Raw genomic sequence first — 17,468 nt, 5'->3', positions numbered from 1 at the left:
CAAACATCTTCTAAAAGAAGACAGCAGAGAGAAAGTTAATAAGAGAAGCTAGTATTTTCAGCTTCACTAAAAAAAACTGTGCATGTGAGAGAAGCTAAAAATAGCTTTTATGGGGAAGCTGTTTTATTCGGACCATTTTGGTAGAAGATAAAAACAGCTTTGTGAAGCTAGGAGAGATGTTGTACCAAATACGTACACCATAATGTCTATGTTCCTTTGGCTGATAATCTATGGTTGAAAGTACTGTTCGCTGATTTGTTATAAGAAAAAAATAGTATTGAATGGCTGGTAGATTCGGCAGATAAGCTCAAGCGTAACACTATCTAAATTATTCTCCCATTATAAAAATATAAGTGGTAGCCCTTTCTCTAGAACAAACTTTTGATCTAACTATTCTATTGATATATAATTTGTGATACGAAATTTGAGTTTCTAGACTTTTTGAGAAAAGATAAACTGTTTTCAGCCTCAGATCGCACACACCATTTTCTAAATTTACATTCCATGGTATTTATTTATGATTAAGTTTTGTATCACATATATGGCCCATAGTGCGTCTATGGTAAGAAACATACTATAGGGGTGCTAATAAAATAGGAGTCTGTAGTATACTCCTCACTACAGACGATAATAGCAACGTCTGCATTAGCATTACAACTACATACGTACGTACTATACACACATCGCTACTATGCTCTTTCAAACAGACACGTTCACCGCTGGCGTTTGTAGTAGTAACCTACCTTCAAACGTGTGTAGAGCATGAACGTTTGTACGATGTCCACTAAAATAGACGCACTTAAAGAATGTGTTTTTAGTGTTATCCATAATACAAACCCGTGTGTAGTACACGTGACTGAGTGTAGTCGTTCACACAGACGCGTGTTCTACTTTAACCATAGTCGCATGTGGGTATACACGTCTATAGGTGTATTCTTAATATAAACGCTTGTTTTGTGCGTTTGTTATAAGTCTTATTACAGGCGCCGTATTGCCGACGTGCACTGGCGCATCTGTGATGCACTTAAACGCTCGTATGTGAAGTTTTTTTTGACATAGTGCTAACTTTTGATCAAGAGCTAGCTTTTCTCTCTCTCGTCTATTAAAATGTGAAAAAAATGCTTAGCTTAAGCTAGCACAAAATTCGAATGTTAGAGATATCCTAACTAGAAGTATTTTGGATGGAACTGGTGTTGTACCAAATAAGCCTTGTGCTTACGCTTGGCTGATAAGCCATGATTGAAAAAGTACTGTTCACTGATTTGTTGTGAAAAAAAAACACTATTAAAAGCTGACAGATTCAACAGATAAACTCAAACGTATCTTTTTTTTGCAAGGAACCTCAAGCGTATCTTCTTCTGGTAGCTCAACTATAGACTCCAAGCTGGCAGCTCTTAAGGCCAACCATCGTGCGATAGCGCTGGGCTGTGCTAGGCTAGGCGAAGTGGAGTAAACACCACATGTATTCTCTGGAAGTGCTTTATGCCGTTCTACTTTGTTCGCTTGAATTTGTACGTTAACTAAAATTAGCTCTTTGTTTTAGATATGAAATAACATTTTGCTCTCATGAATAAATTAGTATCTGTATTAACTCAAAAACAGTCAGCAAATTGAGCCGAGCACAACCGTTGTGACATGATGATTGCCGGTCTAGTTTCGTTTTGAGGCCCATATGGCTCCACGGCCCACAGACAGGCAGGCCTGTGCAACTATCTACTCTATATTGGCAGGCTGTAACTCATGCTCGGCCACCTTCATATTATCCGTGCTGTGCTGAACACCAGGAGAAATAAAAGCGAGAGGGCCCCAAAGGCCAAAACACAGGGGCAGCCGTAGGAGCTAGCTAGTAGCCGGGATGCATATGTACAAACTAATATATACGTACATATATGCAATGCATGTACTCAAACAATTAAAAAAAAAGAGGTATATATAATATATATGCAATAGCAGTAGTGTTGGGATACATACACGGACGCAGCATACCATCAAGAGCAATCAGCCTAGCTGCCTAAACACTGCTGGCAGCTCCGACAGAATGACGGCTCCTGATGATATGTGCATCACTCCATCTCAATATAATACATATACGTATTACTACGGTGTACATTGGTATACGTATACGTACGTATACAGCCTGGTAGGCGTACATGATGAATACCTCATCAGCGAAAACAAGCTATAGCTAGCGACCCAATGCAACGACGACCCTTGCAAGCAAGCAACAAAAGAAACAGTGTAATGGTGGTGCATGGTATGTATATATTTACGGCATGCATGCATGCAACTTTAATTAGCTTGATGGATATGGATCGATCGGCATGGCGTGGAGAAAAACCCAAACGTAGGTACGCGTGTGCATGCAGCTGCTGTGAGACGACGACGACGATGCTGGCTTGGCTTGATGAATGAATCGATCCGATCCGGATCGTCCTATCGCCAGATGATGCCGGCGAGCGGCGGCGGCGGAGGAGGCGGCGCCGCGGCCACGGCCCAGAAGTCGGAGGCGCCGTTGTCGTCGGCGAGGTGGGACGTGCACGACACCGGCACCAGGCACAGCCCTCTGCTCCGTAAATCCTTCCTGCTGCCATCAACGCCATTGATGACCTCCTCCTCCTCCTGCGTATATTTATGTATTTGTGCATGCAAAAACAAATTAAAACCGATCATTCATGCATGCGTTTCATAAGCTTATTAACCTAATAAAAATGCATGCTATATCCAAGACTATATATATGTGTGTATGCAAAACAAATTAAAATCGATATGACGACGATGCATACTTCTAGGACTCGCGATGCGCCCTGTTTCCGTTCTTTCACCGTCTCGTCCTCGTGAGCTCCCGCGCCTGCTCTCTATTCTGCTCGCTGCCTCGCCCGCTTCCTCTCTCCGCTCCTCTACACTGCTGCTCTCGCTGCTGCTTTCCAGGACGGCAGCCATGCTCACATCTAGATCGCTGCCACCTTGCCTGTTCGTACTCTCTCCCTCTCTCTGTAACCTCCATGCCACTGGATAGGGGGCGATGGTGGTGGCTTCCAACGAGTCACCCTCTCTCTCTCTCCCTCCCTGCCATCTTCCCTTGCTCCACGACCTTCATGCAACTGCAGAAGAGGACGGTGGTGGCAGTTTTGGCAAGGTAGGTCTAGATCTGAGCTATCCCCCTTCCCCTCATCCACCCTCTCCTCTAGATCTAAGCTTTCCTTCTGCTCGTTCTTCTCTTCCTCCTCTTCCTTCTCTTCTACATCTGGATCTGAGGGATGCCGCGGTGGCTAGTGTTTCGGTGAGCTTTGTTGCAGTAGGCTTGTTTTGTTGTTTCAACAAGCAATATTCTTTGTTGCATTAGTATTTTCTCTGACGTTGCATCTCACATTGCATTTTTGTTTTTGTTGTTGCAATAGTGTTGTTTTGCTATTGCAACAAGTAATTTTTATTTGTTTCATTACTCTTTTTTTATTTGATGTTGCATCTTGAATTTGCCTTTTTGTTTCTGTTGTTGCAGTATCGTTTTCAATTGTTGTTGCAACAAGTAACTTTTCTTTGTTGCATTAGTCTTTTTTCTGATGTTGTCCTCCTTTTGCATTTGCTTTTTTTTGTTCTCTTTTTGTTGCAGTAGCCTTTGTTATGGTGTTGCAACAAGATATGTTCATTGCAGTAGCCTGTGTTCTGTTATTGCAATTGTTATTTTCTTGTGATGTTGCAGTAAAGTTTGTCCCATGGTCAGAATATGAGGCACCTAGCGGGGCGCGGCGAGGGATTGGGCGGCGCAACGGAATGACAGTGTGACGGGTGGCGAGGTTGGATGGCGGATGGATGCGCGCTCGCCTCATTCGCCGATGCAGCTCAACTCCATCCCATCCTGCTCTGCTTCGGACCTCCCTCCTAACCCGCTCTGCTCTGCTCTGTCCCGCGCCTCTCTCCCATCCCACTAGTAGCGTCCTGTGAGGTGGGCATTCTGTGTGAGGAGCGTTCCATGTGGGGGGGGCATTTCGTGTGACGGGTGGACGGATCCTAGGTGCGTTCGGACGGGTCTCTAGATCCGGACGTCCGGGCGCTAGTAGCGCCATACTTTTTTCATAAGCTTAAAGTGCTTAATAAACCTAATGAACCTGCTATATTACTACTACAAAAATAATCATCAACACAACACTTTCACCATTGGTTAAAGTTGTTGATGAAAATGATTTTTACCAAGGGTTCGTATTATGAACTTATGGTGAAATGAGGTTACTTTTCATCAACAGTTTGTAATACAAGAACCCCGTGGTGAAAAACAGTTTCATTCACCAACGATTGATATTACGAACCGTTGGTGAAACTCATTTAATTTCACCAAATGGTTCGGGCAACCGATAGTGAAAATCACTCTATGAGTAGTAGTTAGAATCACCAATTTTCTTGACAGGTGGGCCCATGTGTGCACGCATGTCACCTTGTGAGTGGCCGGTTAGGTAGCACATGCATGGATCCATCCCTCTCTCCTTATCTCTCCAACAAATGAAGGAAACATCTCTCTCCCTCTCCCCCTCTCTCTCTCCCTCTCCCCCTCTCTCTCTCCCTCTCTTCCTCCTCATGACTTAGACAGCATCGGCCCATGGCATAGATGTTTGGTGCAGTAGGCGGCGTGGAGCAGTGCCCTGGCCTGGCGCAACCCCAACCCGGCATGGTGTTGTACAATGCCACTAGCTTGGTGAGGTGGCACTAGGGGTATGGCACCACCATGGCCCCACCCTAGTGTGGTACCGACACGACCAGACGCCCAGGAACATGGGCAGCCCAGCATTGGCGGCCACCCCCTCGCTCCACCTTTTGAGTGTAGTCGGTCGTCTCCCTCCCAAATCTCGTCGGATCAGATCCCCCTCTCCTTCTCTCAGATCTAGCTGGGGTGCCGGTGGCCGGTGGGTTGTAGCGTGAGGAGAAGGCAACAGGCCAAACGAGGAGACGGCGATAGTGAGGCACAATGCTTCCTGCTAGCTAGTTGTTATACTGATGGTTCGTATAACAAGCCGACGGTGATCCTCGCTTGCACAACCAGTGTGATCCAGCGGTGATGATATCATCATCGCCCACTTTCACCACTAATGAAAAACACCGATGGTGATGTCTTGTTTCGGACCAGCGGTGATGAGTTTTATGTAGTAATGTATCCAAGACTACAAGCTATTACATATAGTTATGTCACATGAAGTAGTAGTATAGTGTTGTTTCATTGGTCAAGTCAATCAAATAGTTAAGTGTTGTTTTATTAGCCCCCTTGGCGCATGGTGCATTCATGGATGCCTAGGGTTTTGAATTGAGATGCTTGTCTGACTCGATAGTTGTCTGCTGGGAGGCTAATTCAATCCAAAATAGTTCTTTGTCTTGTTCCAAATATACTCTTATTTCATTGTATACAAAGTATGCCATTTTATATTGTTCACTAGGCTTAATGAAGTAGGTTAAATGACTATAGGGAATTAGCTAGGGTTCTGTATTATTAGTCATATATATTAAATGATTTCTCCAATCTATGTATATATAAGGCAAAATATGCCGTCGGAGTGAGAGTACTAAGTATGTGTGCACTATATATTGGGATTAGCTAGCTTTATATTTGATCAATCGAAGCTTACCTAGGTAATTTATGTACTCCTTATTACGGTCACATATAATAAGTTGCATTCTATACAAGAAAATGGTCTCCAAAGCACAACTTTGACTAACAATACCCTTTTTGTTGTATAACGCATTAATAAAACATGCATAGATAGAGTAATAGAAGGTACACTTTAAAAAAAAGTATCTCGCATCATTTCCAAATATTCATACTCAATATTTTAAAAATAATTAGTAACTGGAAAATTTAGAAAGATGGACGTATAATAACCAAAACATCACTATTATTTGTGATCGGATGGAGCATTTACCTGCTTGGTCGAGCCTTCAACTTCTACCATGTCATTGCCAGTGCTATGGTTTAGCAGCAGCTGCATGCGCATCAGCAGATATAATTTTTTTTAAAAAAGGCAATTACCATTACTATATATTCTCAGCAAAAGTAAGGGCCCGATATAACAAGAATATGCATGTATAATGCATGAGATCGAGATCATGGAGTATATATCAAGAAGCTAATAAGTAGTATAATGAGTAATCATAATGAAATTCATGCGTATGTGAGGAGTGCACGCACACATATACGCATGGGCCAGGGGTCCCACGACGCAGTGAGAGGAGAGGAGTGCAGCTTACGGCTGCAGCAAAGCAAGCGACAAGGATCTGTCAGTTTGCATTTGCACGTACAGGCGTGCAAAAAGGTGTGAGCTGAAAACGATCAACTGGCCGGTGGACGTTCAGTCACATGCGCTCTGTAGCATGCATGCAGTGCTCCTCAAAATGCCCATTGTCACTACTAGCAACTTAGCAAGGGCCGGGGAAGTTTGCATCATATCATCATATGCATGCTCGCGGGATCTAGAATTACTATAGTTACTTTCTGACCTACAGTAGTGATTAGTGTACATTAATTTCAGTGAAGTGCATGGGTCCCTTATCATCCATTCACCTTGCAGGTTTGACATCATCTATCTGTCATGAAAAGATGCAATTCTGGATTTAATTGGATTGGGTCAAATTTCCATATTTTTAACTAAATTTATAGAAAATATATTTCATGGTGAATCTAATTATAATTATTTGGTGTCGTAATGCATATATTGTTTGTATTTTGTGAAAGGTTAAGATAGATTGAAATGGTATAGTAAGCTATAACTGCATCTTTTTTTTGAATGAAGAGAGTTATATATACACACACCGTTTTATAAGATTAGTTAGATACCACTATATACTAAACCGTTAATTTCTTTTTTAGGAAAGGAACTTACTTATCAATACACTGGAATTCAGCTAGCTCCTGCTTCTGATTTTGGTGCCTACGAACTGTAGCTTTGTGGCACTCTACCAGATTGGCTAGTAAGCTAGGTATATTGTGAATGAGTCATTTTTTTAGAGTCAGATGGAAGTTCCATTTCATCATAATTAAAGCCCTGATTCCTTTCGGAGGGGTAATTAAAAATCAGACAAAGGATAGCTCCTCCTATATACAAAAAGGAGTCTAAAAAGCTTCAATTTCCTCCCTCCTCATCTGATATATGGACAGTGCCCGGCTTTGCTAAAGCTATACCTTTGCTAATCGGCCTATATATCATCTGACGGAAGCCATATAAAGTCGACCAGATAAAGTGTGCGTGTCAAAATTCTCATTTTCAGGGCACCTTTGCACGGGCCTGTGCATCTCGACCCTAAAGCTCGCTAGATAGCTCGTGCAAAGTGCACACACACGTGTACCTGCAATAATACAGTACTGTACAGTACATGAGAGACTCTTGTCACTCACACTTAACTTACATTGTGCTGTTGCATGGAGTTCCCCCCGTTGCCATGGCCTAGGTAAGGGAAGCTGAGAGCCTGCATGCATGCGTAATATAAAATAAAATGTATACGTGTTAATTGGCATCATGCATGTATATATATATAGATATAACAACCGGCCGGTAAGCGTATATATTAGCATCAGATCGACAGTAGATGTATAGACAAACAGCTAGCAGAGAGAGAGAAGAGAGCCGAAATGAACAGCAGGTTAACAGAGAGCATGCATGCATAGTGCCTGAATGAACTGAAGCTAATAGCACACGCGATGACATCACCACAGAACAAGATAGGACGACATGCATGCATGCATGCGCGCGCTTTAACGGCGTGCTCTTACACTCGGACCCACATCCTCTTTTTGTTTCACCTACTCACGCCCATCGTCTCAGTCATCACTGTAATATATAGTAGTTGTTACAGGTGCACGTAAATTTTCCTGTCGCCACATCATTAATTTTACTGTAGGATGCATGCACTGACCCCATGAATTGCCCAATGCGCCTAATGGCCAGTATATATATATATATATATATATATATATATATGTACATTGCTCAAACAGTCCTTATTCTGCTCATATTGTTTTATACTACTATCTCCATTTCATCAAAGTATAAACTATTTTGGTTTTTTCTTTCTAGACATATATGTTATGTCTAAATATGTAATAAAAACTTCTACCTAAAAAGGAAAAGAAGACTTAAAATTTAGAACAGGTGGAATAATTTTTTTCTGAACAGGTGGAATAATTAGCACTCCATGCAGTCGTTACTTGTCTAATGTTGCATGCATGAAAACGTGCTTAAGTTATGCTACTACTAGCTCTCATTCTGATAAACAAATAGAGAGCTAATATTCTGTAATAAATTCTTGTTAAGTTTACCATGTACTAGTTTCATTATTAAATTACGAATGATTTGGTTCGTTATCATCTGCCACTTTAAGATCTGATGACAAATGCTAGCAACTGGCTACTGCAGAAATTTGAAACGCTTCCACAGCACTGAACATCTACATATATAGCTGGTGACATTTTAAGAACTGAATAACATATGCGTATATCTGGATTCAGAAAGGAGAGATCGAGATCGCTGAAGAGAAATATAAATAGATCGGGTTAATGAAAAGGGTTGGAATTGGACCTCGATTTGACTCAGGAGGAATCTGATATAGCCTATAGTCTCCTGTAGGACGGAGGCAGTGTCAGTCTGCAAAAACCAACAGACGTATGTTGTCAGGGACTTGCTTTGTTTTCAGTGATCATCATCACTAGGACTCCTAAAGCGAAAGAAACTGCAGCTGAAAAAGTCTCCTGAAAAGAAAACGAGAGAAAGGGGGCCGGAGGAAGAGGGAGAAATGAATGAATGGCAGCAGAATGCATGCGCATGGGCAAAAGCACATTTGTATCATAGGATCATGCAGTGACAATAGGATCAATGCACGCATAGTCCATCTGCTAGAGAATATGCATGCACATGCACATCATCTGATATGAGTAGGTAATAACAGAGCTCTTCGATCTACTGTTTAGTTGCATGAATTTTTTTATCTATCAACATGCATGCAGTATACCTTTGTACTGTTGCTGTATAGCTAGTTAAGCAGAGCTAGCTGTGTGTACCTTGCCAAATGGGGATACTATCTGGTGAAGTGCTGTGATTCTATCCCCAAGCCTCTCCTTTCTCACCTGATGAAACAAACAAGGGCTACTTCTCATTATTACTTGTACATTGTATAGCTGAAAACACACAATGATGGACAATGGTATTTGTAAGTATTTATACTATATACTGAATAGAATCTATTTTGATCAACACATTATCCATCTGAAACTAGAGAAATGCTAAGCATGTAAAGGCATGCTTTATTATTGTGGGGCGGTGCAATGCAATGCGCGCGTGGCTATTTATATGTCTCCAGTGGTGATCACTGAGAGATGCCTCGATCGATCAGAGCCGGGTTTTTTCCAAGATTGCATGAACAGATGAGAGATGAAGAAACCTTTAGAGTAGACTGTGCTGAAGAAGAGGTCTGAACCCTAGCCTTCTTTGGAGCCGAACCACTTGCAGCGCTGTTACCCTGAACAAATGGGAGATGAAGAAGCATGCAGCAGCAATAACAATGAATCACGAAGTCAGTTTCCCATCCATGGAATATTATGCAAAAATTAATAACTTAACGCGAGCTATGCCGTATGACTTGAAAGTGGAACTTTTATTACACCGCTTCCGTGAGATTATGAAGCCAGCAACAATATAATGCAAGATCCAAAAAAAATGAAAATTTTGAACATGAGTTTCAGAAAGGAAGAACATGTATATATACATGCGGCAAACTGGAGAGAATTTTTCATGATCTGGTGCCGGCACGGTGTTGTTAACTAACTTAACTTCTTGTGAGGTTTTATTGCCCACCTCAGAAGAGTTATCGGAGTGATGATTCTTCAGCTCTGGTGCCGGGACGGTGGTGTTTGAGAAGTCCAACATGTTGCTGCCGAGGCTTGTGGTGATGCAGGACCTTGGAGAGGACGACGCCAAGAGCGTCTGGCTCACCTGATGAGACTTACTGTTGGTCCCCGACGTCTGGATCTCGTCACCACCATGCCCATGCCCATAGAAATTGTAAGCTGCAGGCCCCTCCTCTAATCCTTTTGACAGTAAAGCTGTGGCAGCGTTGTATCTCTCATGATCTCCGACTAATCCCCCACTGTTTAATCAATTTTGTGGTTGCAGACATGTGAGTGACTAGTAACAAAAAAAAACTAGAACAGAGTGAAGAAAGAATTGCATGAATTGCATAATTAGCAGTGATATAAAAAAAGAATTGCATGCATGAATTCAAAGACTCCCATGCATATATACAGCATTCTACCATGACAGAACCAAAGAGATCGAACTGAGAGAGCTCGGTAGCTAGGGATAGATAGAGAGGGGATGTAGTATTTACAGCAGCAGCTGGCTCCATGACTCCGGCATGTTGCTTTCCCGCCCATCATGCAGATCAGAAGTAGCAGAGCTGTCGTTCAGCACATCTGGAGGCAGAGGCAGAGGCAGGCCACCAGAGGAGATTTGAAGGAGGTGCTGGGGGAGGAGCATGGAAGAAGGAGAAGATAAGGGGGGCATCTTGTTGGAGACCTCTTCTTGCTCCTCCTCCTCCTCAGCACAAGGCATCAAACTACTCATCATATTCTTGCTGTCTGTACCACCGCCACTACTCCTCCACACCATCTGCTGCAGCAAAGAGCTCCTGAATTCTCCTCCACCCATATCATGCTTGGCTTGAGAGCACATCACAATAGAAATACTACTCTAGCTAGCTAGCTAGCTAGGATCCAGCAGCCACCATGGATCTTTCAAATAAATTCCCTTACTTATTATGCAATCTCATCTCATCAGGTCAGGTCAGGTCAATCTTTAGGGCTATAGCTGCTGTCTGGCCGGTAGCTTTGCTTGTCCTCCTGCTTTAATTTCTCTTTCTAGAGATGGGGTCTCTCTAGAGGGAGAAAACAACAGCAAGAGGGAGAAGGAAGAAAAGGGATAGGACCTGTTTGGAGAGGAATCTGAGCTTTTGTTTTGTTTTGTATTCCCTGGCCTGCAGGGTTCCTTTCGCTTCACTCCTTTATTCATTTCTGAATGGACTTTCCACCCCTTGGGTTATTTTTTTTCTCTCCATCTCTTTATTTTACTAGCTAGTACTGCATGGATGTTTCTTTTTTTTCTTAGTCTTTGATTTTTCTCTCCTCATCACTCTACTTTTGCTTTATCAAATTATAAAGCGATGGCGGAAAGGCACGTTGTGCGACACACATTTTGGGGCTAAAAGGAGTGGTTTATGGAGCGGGTGGTATTTCTTAATTCGACCTCTTATATGCTAACTTTTTCAGCTGCAATAAGTTAAGTGCAGTTGAAGACTCAAGACAACCTTAGCTTATTTCCAAACATATCCCTATCGATGTTCTTTACATTTATTATTACTCTCAGTGGACATATTGTGTTCACGCGTGTCATATGTATAGATGACTTACTTCCTCTGTCCGAAGCAGCCGGTGACTTGTAACTTCTAAACTTTTTCTTCAATAAAGCTTTCGGTGCAAACCCCTCCAGTTCAATCAAAAAAAATGCATAGTAGATCAAAGTTCTCTAACTCTGACTATGTTTATACAAAAATGTATCTACAAACCTAACATCAAACTAAAGATTTTTTTGTTAGCTTAGGACAAAACCAAAATGACCTACATTTTGGAACCGATATGATGGTTGAAATTTGTTTTAAAAGTTGTAATAAGGTACTTTTTAAAAAGAATAGCAAAATGGAATGGGGTATTAATATATAAGTAACATAAAAGACATAATAACAACGGTGGTTTGACTGATATTCTTGATAGACTTAATTTGTTATGGACTCCCTCCATCTCTGAATAAATCAGCTTTTGAGTTGTTTTAAGTCAAACTTTCTTAAGTTCAACCAATTTTATAAAAAAAAATTACTATATATCTATGGGACCAAAAAAATATAGTATGAAAATATATTTTATGTTTTACTTAACTATACTAATTTTATATCATAAATATTTGTTATTTTTCTATAAAATTTAGTCAAACTCTTAAAAAGTTTGACTCAGAATAACTATAGAAAGAGTTTATATATTATTCATGAATGGAGCAGGAATCCTATATATGGTTAAGTAAATGTTGGTTTGCTGAAGTGCGCAATGATTTTACTTTCTTGTCAAGTCAGAATGAAGGCAATTGATCGATACTGGACAGATATATGTAATCGATGGATCGACGAGAGAGAATGATGTAGAACACATCTATAGATAGATGGAGATGCAATCAATCAACCATTTGGCGCCTCTTTATTGGGTGCAGCGGTCGATTGTACTTTAGGTGAAAGCCACTTTAGATATGGTCGAAAGCTGATTCATGGATCGATTTGCTCCCATCCTTGCTGTCCGACCGCTTTGGATTTTTTTTTTTTTATATCCATCTCTTTCTCGTAGCTAGCTCGTATTTTTTAAGCCTTATTTTATTGAATAAGTATTATTACATCTGTCATGAAATATGTCTTTATCATATATCTATTTGGGGTAATGATATGCAATGCTCTTGTGTATTTGAGAAAAAATATATTAATATTGTTTTTTTATAAATTTGCACAAACTTCGAACTAATTAAGCGCACATCTAGAGTAGCATCCTTTTTTGTTTAACTTTTGATTCTGTAAGTTTGCTATGTTAGTGACAATCCTGTTATAAAAAGACATGCAATTTTTTGTGGTGTACTATTAACCTATTACAGTACATGCAATTTATACATGTTCAGCAATTTCAGGCGGTTATATATTATTAGCATGATATATGAAGAAAATATTTTACAACAAATTAATAAAGAGATGGACAGAGACATTATATATTCAGACATGCATGCATATGGTTAATTTTCTCTGGCGCAACAGACGATATGATCATGCATCTAGATTCTAGACTGCTGGGGCCCCATAGTGCAAGTTAATCGAGCCCTGCCTGCTGGCCCTGCTCTAGCACCACTACTCAATCATGCACTCTCCAAACCCTAGCGAATAGATTATCATGCATCCATACGACCACCGGCTGCTGGCGTATATAATTAAATAAAAACAAAATGAATTGTTGCATGGAACAGATGACACGGATTGACTTGAAGTAGACGCTACATCTCCATCAATCCATCCATACGCGCCTGCTTGTATGCTCGATCGGTCAAAGCTGGATAACTAAGCAAGCAAGCAATCCAATACACGTCTCGTCTCAGATTCCTCCATCCTCTTCCAACCAACATATATTCTCTGGGCCGTCCAGCTATGCTTGTGTGGCCCATATGTCTCGTCTGGGATCGGATGATCGCTAGTGGTGTGTGTTTGGTTTGGAGACAACTTAGGCCTTGTTTGGATGTTGTCGGATTCACTTCAATCCATGTGTATTGGGGTGAAATTTAGTTCAAATTCCACACCAATCCACCTCAACACATGTAGATTGATGTAAATCTGACTACATCCAAACAAGGCCTTAAGTTAAAGATGATCCCCTCTTGTGTTAGTGTTAGACTAATGGGACGACCATTATATTTCTTTTTTTCTTTTTGGTATGCTGACACCAGATGGTTAGAGAAGCGCAGATCGATGGTAGGAGACCAAGGTTTTAACTTTTAAATAGTGGGTTAACTTATTTAGTTGCAGTCTCTTGTAAAAGCTATATCAAAATATAGCGGAAGCTATTTCATTTAACAGATTTAGAACATGAAAATTGTCAACTAATTATGTAAAATAACATGGAACTAAAAATATTAAATCGTGAACACAAATACTAATAGATGTCCAAACTGACGGAGCCACCCTAGGGGCATAGTGGAGCGGCCGCCCCAACTACCGGTGTGCTCGCCATGGACCCCCTCTTCTTCCTTAGCTCCGACATCCAAGAGCTTCGCTTCTGCGGCTGCGACATGGACGAGCTCACGAGCGAGTCAGCGAGCGGCGATAGGAGGCAGGAGAAGCAAGATGACCGACTTCTGCCGATTTCGTCAACTTCACAGTCTTGGAGGCGTGCCTTACGCTCACCATGGTAGCGCTACTCCCCTTGCGATGGCACCATGCAAACTACCCCTGAACCACACATGTTCAAAATAAATTGTATAGGTTGGATGATATTAGTATTTTAGTTTCTCTTTCTTCATGCATACACATCCCTATGTGCGTCCAACGATGGATCCACACATAAGGACATATGTCCCTAAGGACATCACCTTAGCCATGGTAGGATGGCTTGCGAGGGCATGAAGAAAAGTGCCCCCTGCATCATGACATACAAAATTAATGGGTTGGACTGATATTAGTATTTTAGATATGGTTTTGTAAGATACAAAATTGTGGAACTGTGCCTACTACTGCAACATCCGAATAGACGTAAAACATGGTTGTTGGTGAAGGAGCAATAATGGAAAAACATATATGTGTCACTATCATATACATATAGCAACGGTAAAAGAAAATTTGTTAGTAAGCCAAATAGCAGTATTTAGTAAGAGCTAAAACATTCTTAACTGTAATAGCAAAAAATCAATTGTCAATATCGTAGCGACATTCCCCCGAAAACCATAGAGAAGATGTATATAGAAGTGCTACAACAAGCTATTTAGACACTATGGTTGGGATAGGAATGGGCCAACCCAACTCTACCCTTGGACCCGGCCCTGTGGCCTCATGGTCAATTTTAGAGACTATGGGTTAGCTTGGGTTGTAATATTTTTTTTCCTATTACGGGCCATGACTACTATCAAAACTTCTAGAAAAAAGAGAGAGAAGATTACAAAGTACCATGATAATACACTAAGATTATTAGCAATGCATCAAATTAAATGCAAGTGAACCATGTCTTTTATTTTATCCGTATTCAGTTTCAAAACACGACCTTATCAGATCTACTTCTAAGCGTAGATGTGTTTACTACTTATTATCGACCATGCTTATATATATTCGAGAACAATGAAGAAAGCCAACAAATTTTTAAAAAAGGATTGATGATTGGGTCGACCTATCTTACTCATTGGGTTAACAAGTCCTAACACTATCGGCCTATTCTACAATTTGCAGTTGATCCCAATGGGTTATTGATTTTGTTTTAGGCCTTGTTTAGAGTCGGATTCACATCAATTCACATATATTGGCGTGGATCATGTGGATTAAGTTCAATCCGGCCGACAACATCCAAATAAGACCTTAGTTGGTCATATCAACTATCTAATTAGTCAACCCGACTCATTCCCATCCTTATTTTTAGCATATAATCTTTTTGCCTTTTTTTGCTAGGGGAAGCCGATAATCTTTTTGCTGAGAATAGCGTAGGGATACGAGCCCTCAGAAAACCAAGATGCAAAGAGCTTGGCTTCGCTTGAAATCCTCATATTTTTTTTTTAAAAAAAAACAATGCAGAAAATAGCTTGGTGTAGCTCTGTTCTACTACTGTACGACGAAGAGAGAACCGCTGCTCAATGTCAATGGTTTGTTCTAGAACGGCCTCTTCGCTGCGGCAGCAAATGAGTGTTTTTGCTCTCGTGGGCCTGCGTTTCGGTAGGGCGAGCGAAGCAGTCTGGGCTTGGCTCCAACTGGTGGGCCTCGTCTTGGGCTCGTGCCTGACGTGGTGGGCTTAGATGGAGGTGGCTTTTTCTCTCATCATAATAAAAAAAACTACAGCATGCAGCTCGAACAAATGCTGTGAGAGTGCTCACGGTTGCTCCATAAGGATTGTTTCTATCTAATTTTTAATACTTCCTCCATCCCAAATTGTAAATCATGCTAATAACCTTAGAGAATCAAAGCATCTCAAGATTGACCAAAATAAATGAGAGAGTTGGTAAGAAAATCCCCAATTAGGTGTCGATGAAATATACCCAGACACTTATATTAGCGCACATGGATAGATGTGGATGTATAATTATACGACATGGAGAAAGTTCGGTATCTTGACCATGAGTCACACCAAATGAAGTGTGATGGAAAATAGGTCATGATAATTATGGCTAAAGTGATACATACCTGCACAGGGTTAAATCATGAATTCATGTCAATTCTTGGCTACGAGAACCTATATATGGGTGGCTCTTTTTCAAGATAAAAGTGATAGTAGTGTTTCTAAATTAAACTTGATCTTAGAGCCTTTCTACACCCATGAAACTCTTACCATCTCTTTTTATTAATATAGTATCACATTAGCTATTTAATACCCATAAAACTCTATTGAAACCAGTTTTATTCGACAAATCTTATATCTATTGGGTAATAAATCATAGACCAAGGTTAGGTTATTATTGAAAGTGTTAAAAATTGTGTCTTGTCCGCTCGCTGCTAATGGGATCGGATGCCTGCCTGCCGCGACGATGGAGGAGCCCAAATTCGGGGTGGGATTTGATGGCGCGCGGCATGTGCAAAGACGATGTCGCTGGCTTGGCTACCACGACGGATGAAGGGTATTCCTTATTCTTAGCTGCTACATACCCGGCAGGTCGTGGTTTGTCGCGGGCTAAGCAATGCAAATTAAGGTACCTCGATCTGTTGCATGCATTAGGATCGGAATTCGATCAATGCAATGCCAGATCGTAGTAGGTTGGAGCTGCGCGATCTGGTGGGAGTGTTGCCAGAGGTCGAGAACCCTAGCAGTGGCGAGATCCCTATCCGTCAAAAGGCAGCTTACACTGTCGCTTCCCTCGTCATCTTCCTTGTTGGCAGCAATCTGCCTTTGTACGGGGCTCGCCATTCGATGGCTCCCGATCCACTATATACTGGATGCACACGGCCAGTGCATACAACCCCGACTCCGTCATGGCTGCCGGGATTTGCAGCCTCGTCATGTCCGAGTCGTTGCTTCACATCCTGCTGCGGGTCAAGATTATTAAGGTGGGCAGCAACGCCACCCCTGAGGATCACAGCATGTTCCTGTGAGTACACCCCTTACTACTCCAATCAAACTATGTAACATCTCAGCTACTGTTATCTGTTTGCTAATCTCCCGTGAACTTGAAATTCCAATATGTTTCTTTTCCTTAAAGTGTGGTTCCGTGGTACTCTACACTTTTCTATGTTTTACAAACCATATTTATTACAGTAGTAAATTAGTAATTGAAGTTGTACTTTGCCCTTTTGGGGATCTTGTTGGTGTTTGGGATCAGATGGCGGGCTATTGAGTTATAGCTTTGTTGCGTGCTGAAGCTCAAGGCTATACTTGATGTCTTATTCTCAATTTGTTTGCTTTTTTGCCCTAGTATATATAATAAATCTGACAGAGAGAACTAATATTAATTTTTCAGGAATGGGGTGCGGAAATTGTTTGGGATACTTATTGCCGCTGCTATCTCAGTCAGCAATATGCTACTTTTGACTATCACAGGCAAACATAGCACGGGGCAGGCAATTCTGGTCGTGCTCCAGCTTTTCTCTGGTGGTGTTGTTGTTATTTATCTTGATGAACTTCTTAGAAAGGGATATGGGCTTCTATCGAGTATCCCTTTATTCACTGCGACCAACATTTG

At 41.3% G+C, this 17,468-nt stretch overlaps 1 protein-coding gene across 1 annotated transcript; it reads right to left on the bottom strand.

Moving 5' to 3' along the window:
• Window positions 1,913–10,971, bottom strand: LOC8155296 (transcription factor bHLH68). The gene is made up of 8 exons (XM_021457086.1): window positions 10,357–10,971; window positions 9,825–10,116; window positions 9,412–9,489; window positions 9,032–9,097; window positions 8,553–8,618; window positions 7,384–7,443; window positions 5,904–5,963; window positions 1,913–2,619 (listed from the first exon to the last, which is right to left on the bottom strand). The coding sequence occupies exons 1-8, from the start codon at window positions 10,698–10,700 to the stop codon at window positions 2,434–2,436; spliced, it is 1,152 nt and encodes a 383-aa protein (XP_021312761.1). The 5' UTR covers window positions 10,701–10,971; the 3' UTR covers window positions 1,913–2,433.

This window comes from Sorghum bicolor, chromosome 3, assembly GCF_000003195.3.
Source record: "Sorghum bicolor cultivar BTx623 chromosome 3, Sorghum_bicolor_NCBIv3, whole genome shotgun sequence".
NCBI lineage: Eukaryota > Viridiplantae > Streptophyta > Magnoliopsida > Poales > Poaceae > Sorghum > Sorghum bicolor.
The sequence above is the reverse complement of the archived record's forward strand: the minus strand, read 5'-3'. Positions and strand labels throughout refer to the sequence as shown.

Excerpts from the sequence above, each read along its gene's own strand:
- LOC8155296 (XM_021457086.1), bottom strand. The coding sequence starts at position 10,700 with ATGTGCTCTCAAGCCAAGCATGATATGGGTGGAGGAGAATTCAGGAGC. Across the intron at positions 10,117-10,356 it reads TCATGGAGCCAGCTGCTGCT|TGGGGGATTAGTCGGAGATC; the intron begins GTAAATACTACA and ends TTGATTAAACAG. Across the intron at positions 9,490-9,824 it reads ACTCCGATAACTCTTCTGAG|GGTAACAGCGCTGCAAGTGG; the intron begins GTGGGCAATAAA and ends CCATTTGTTCAG.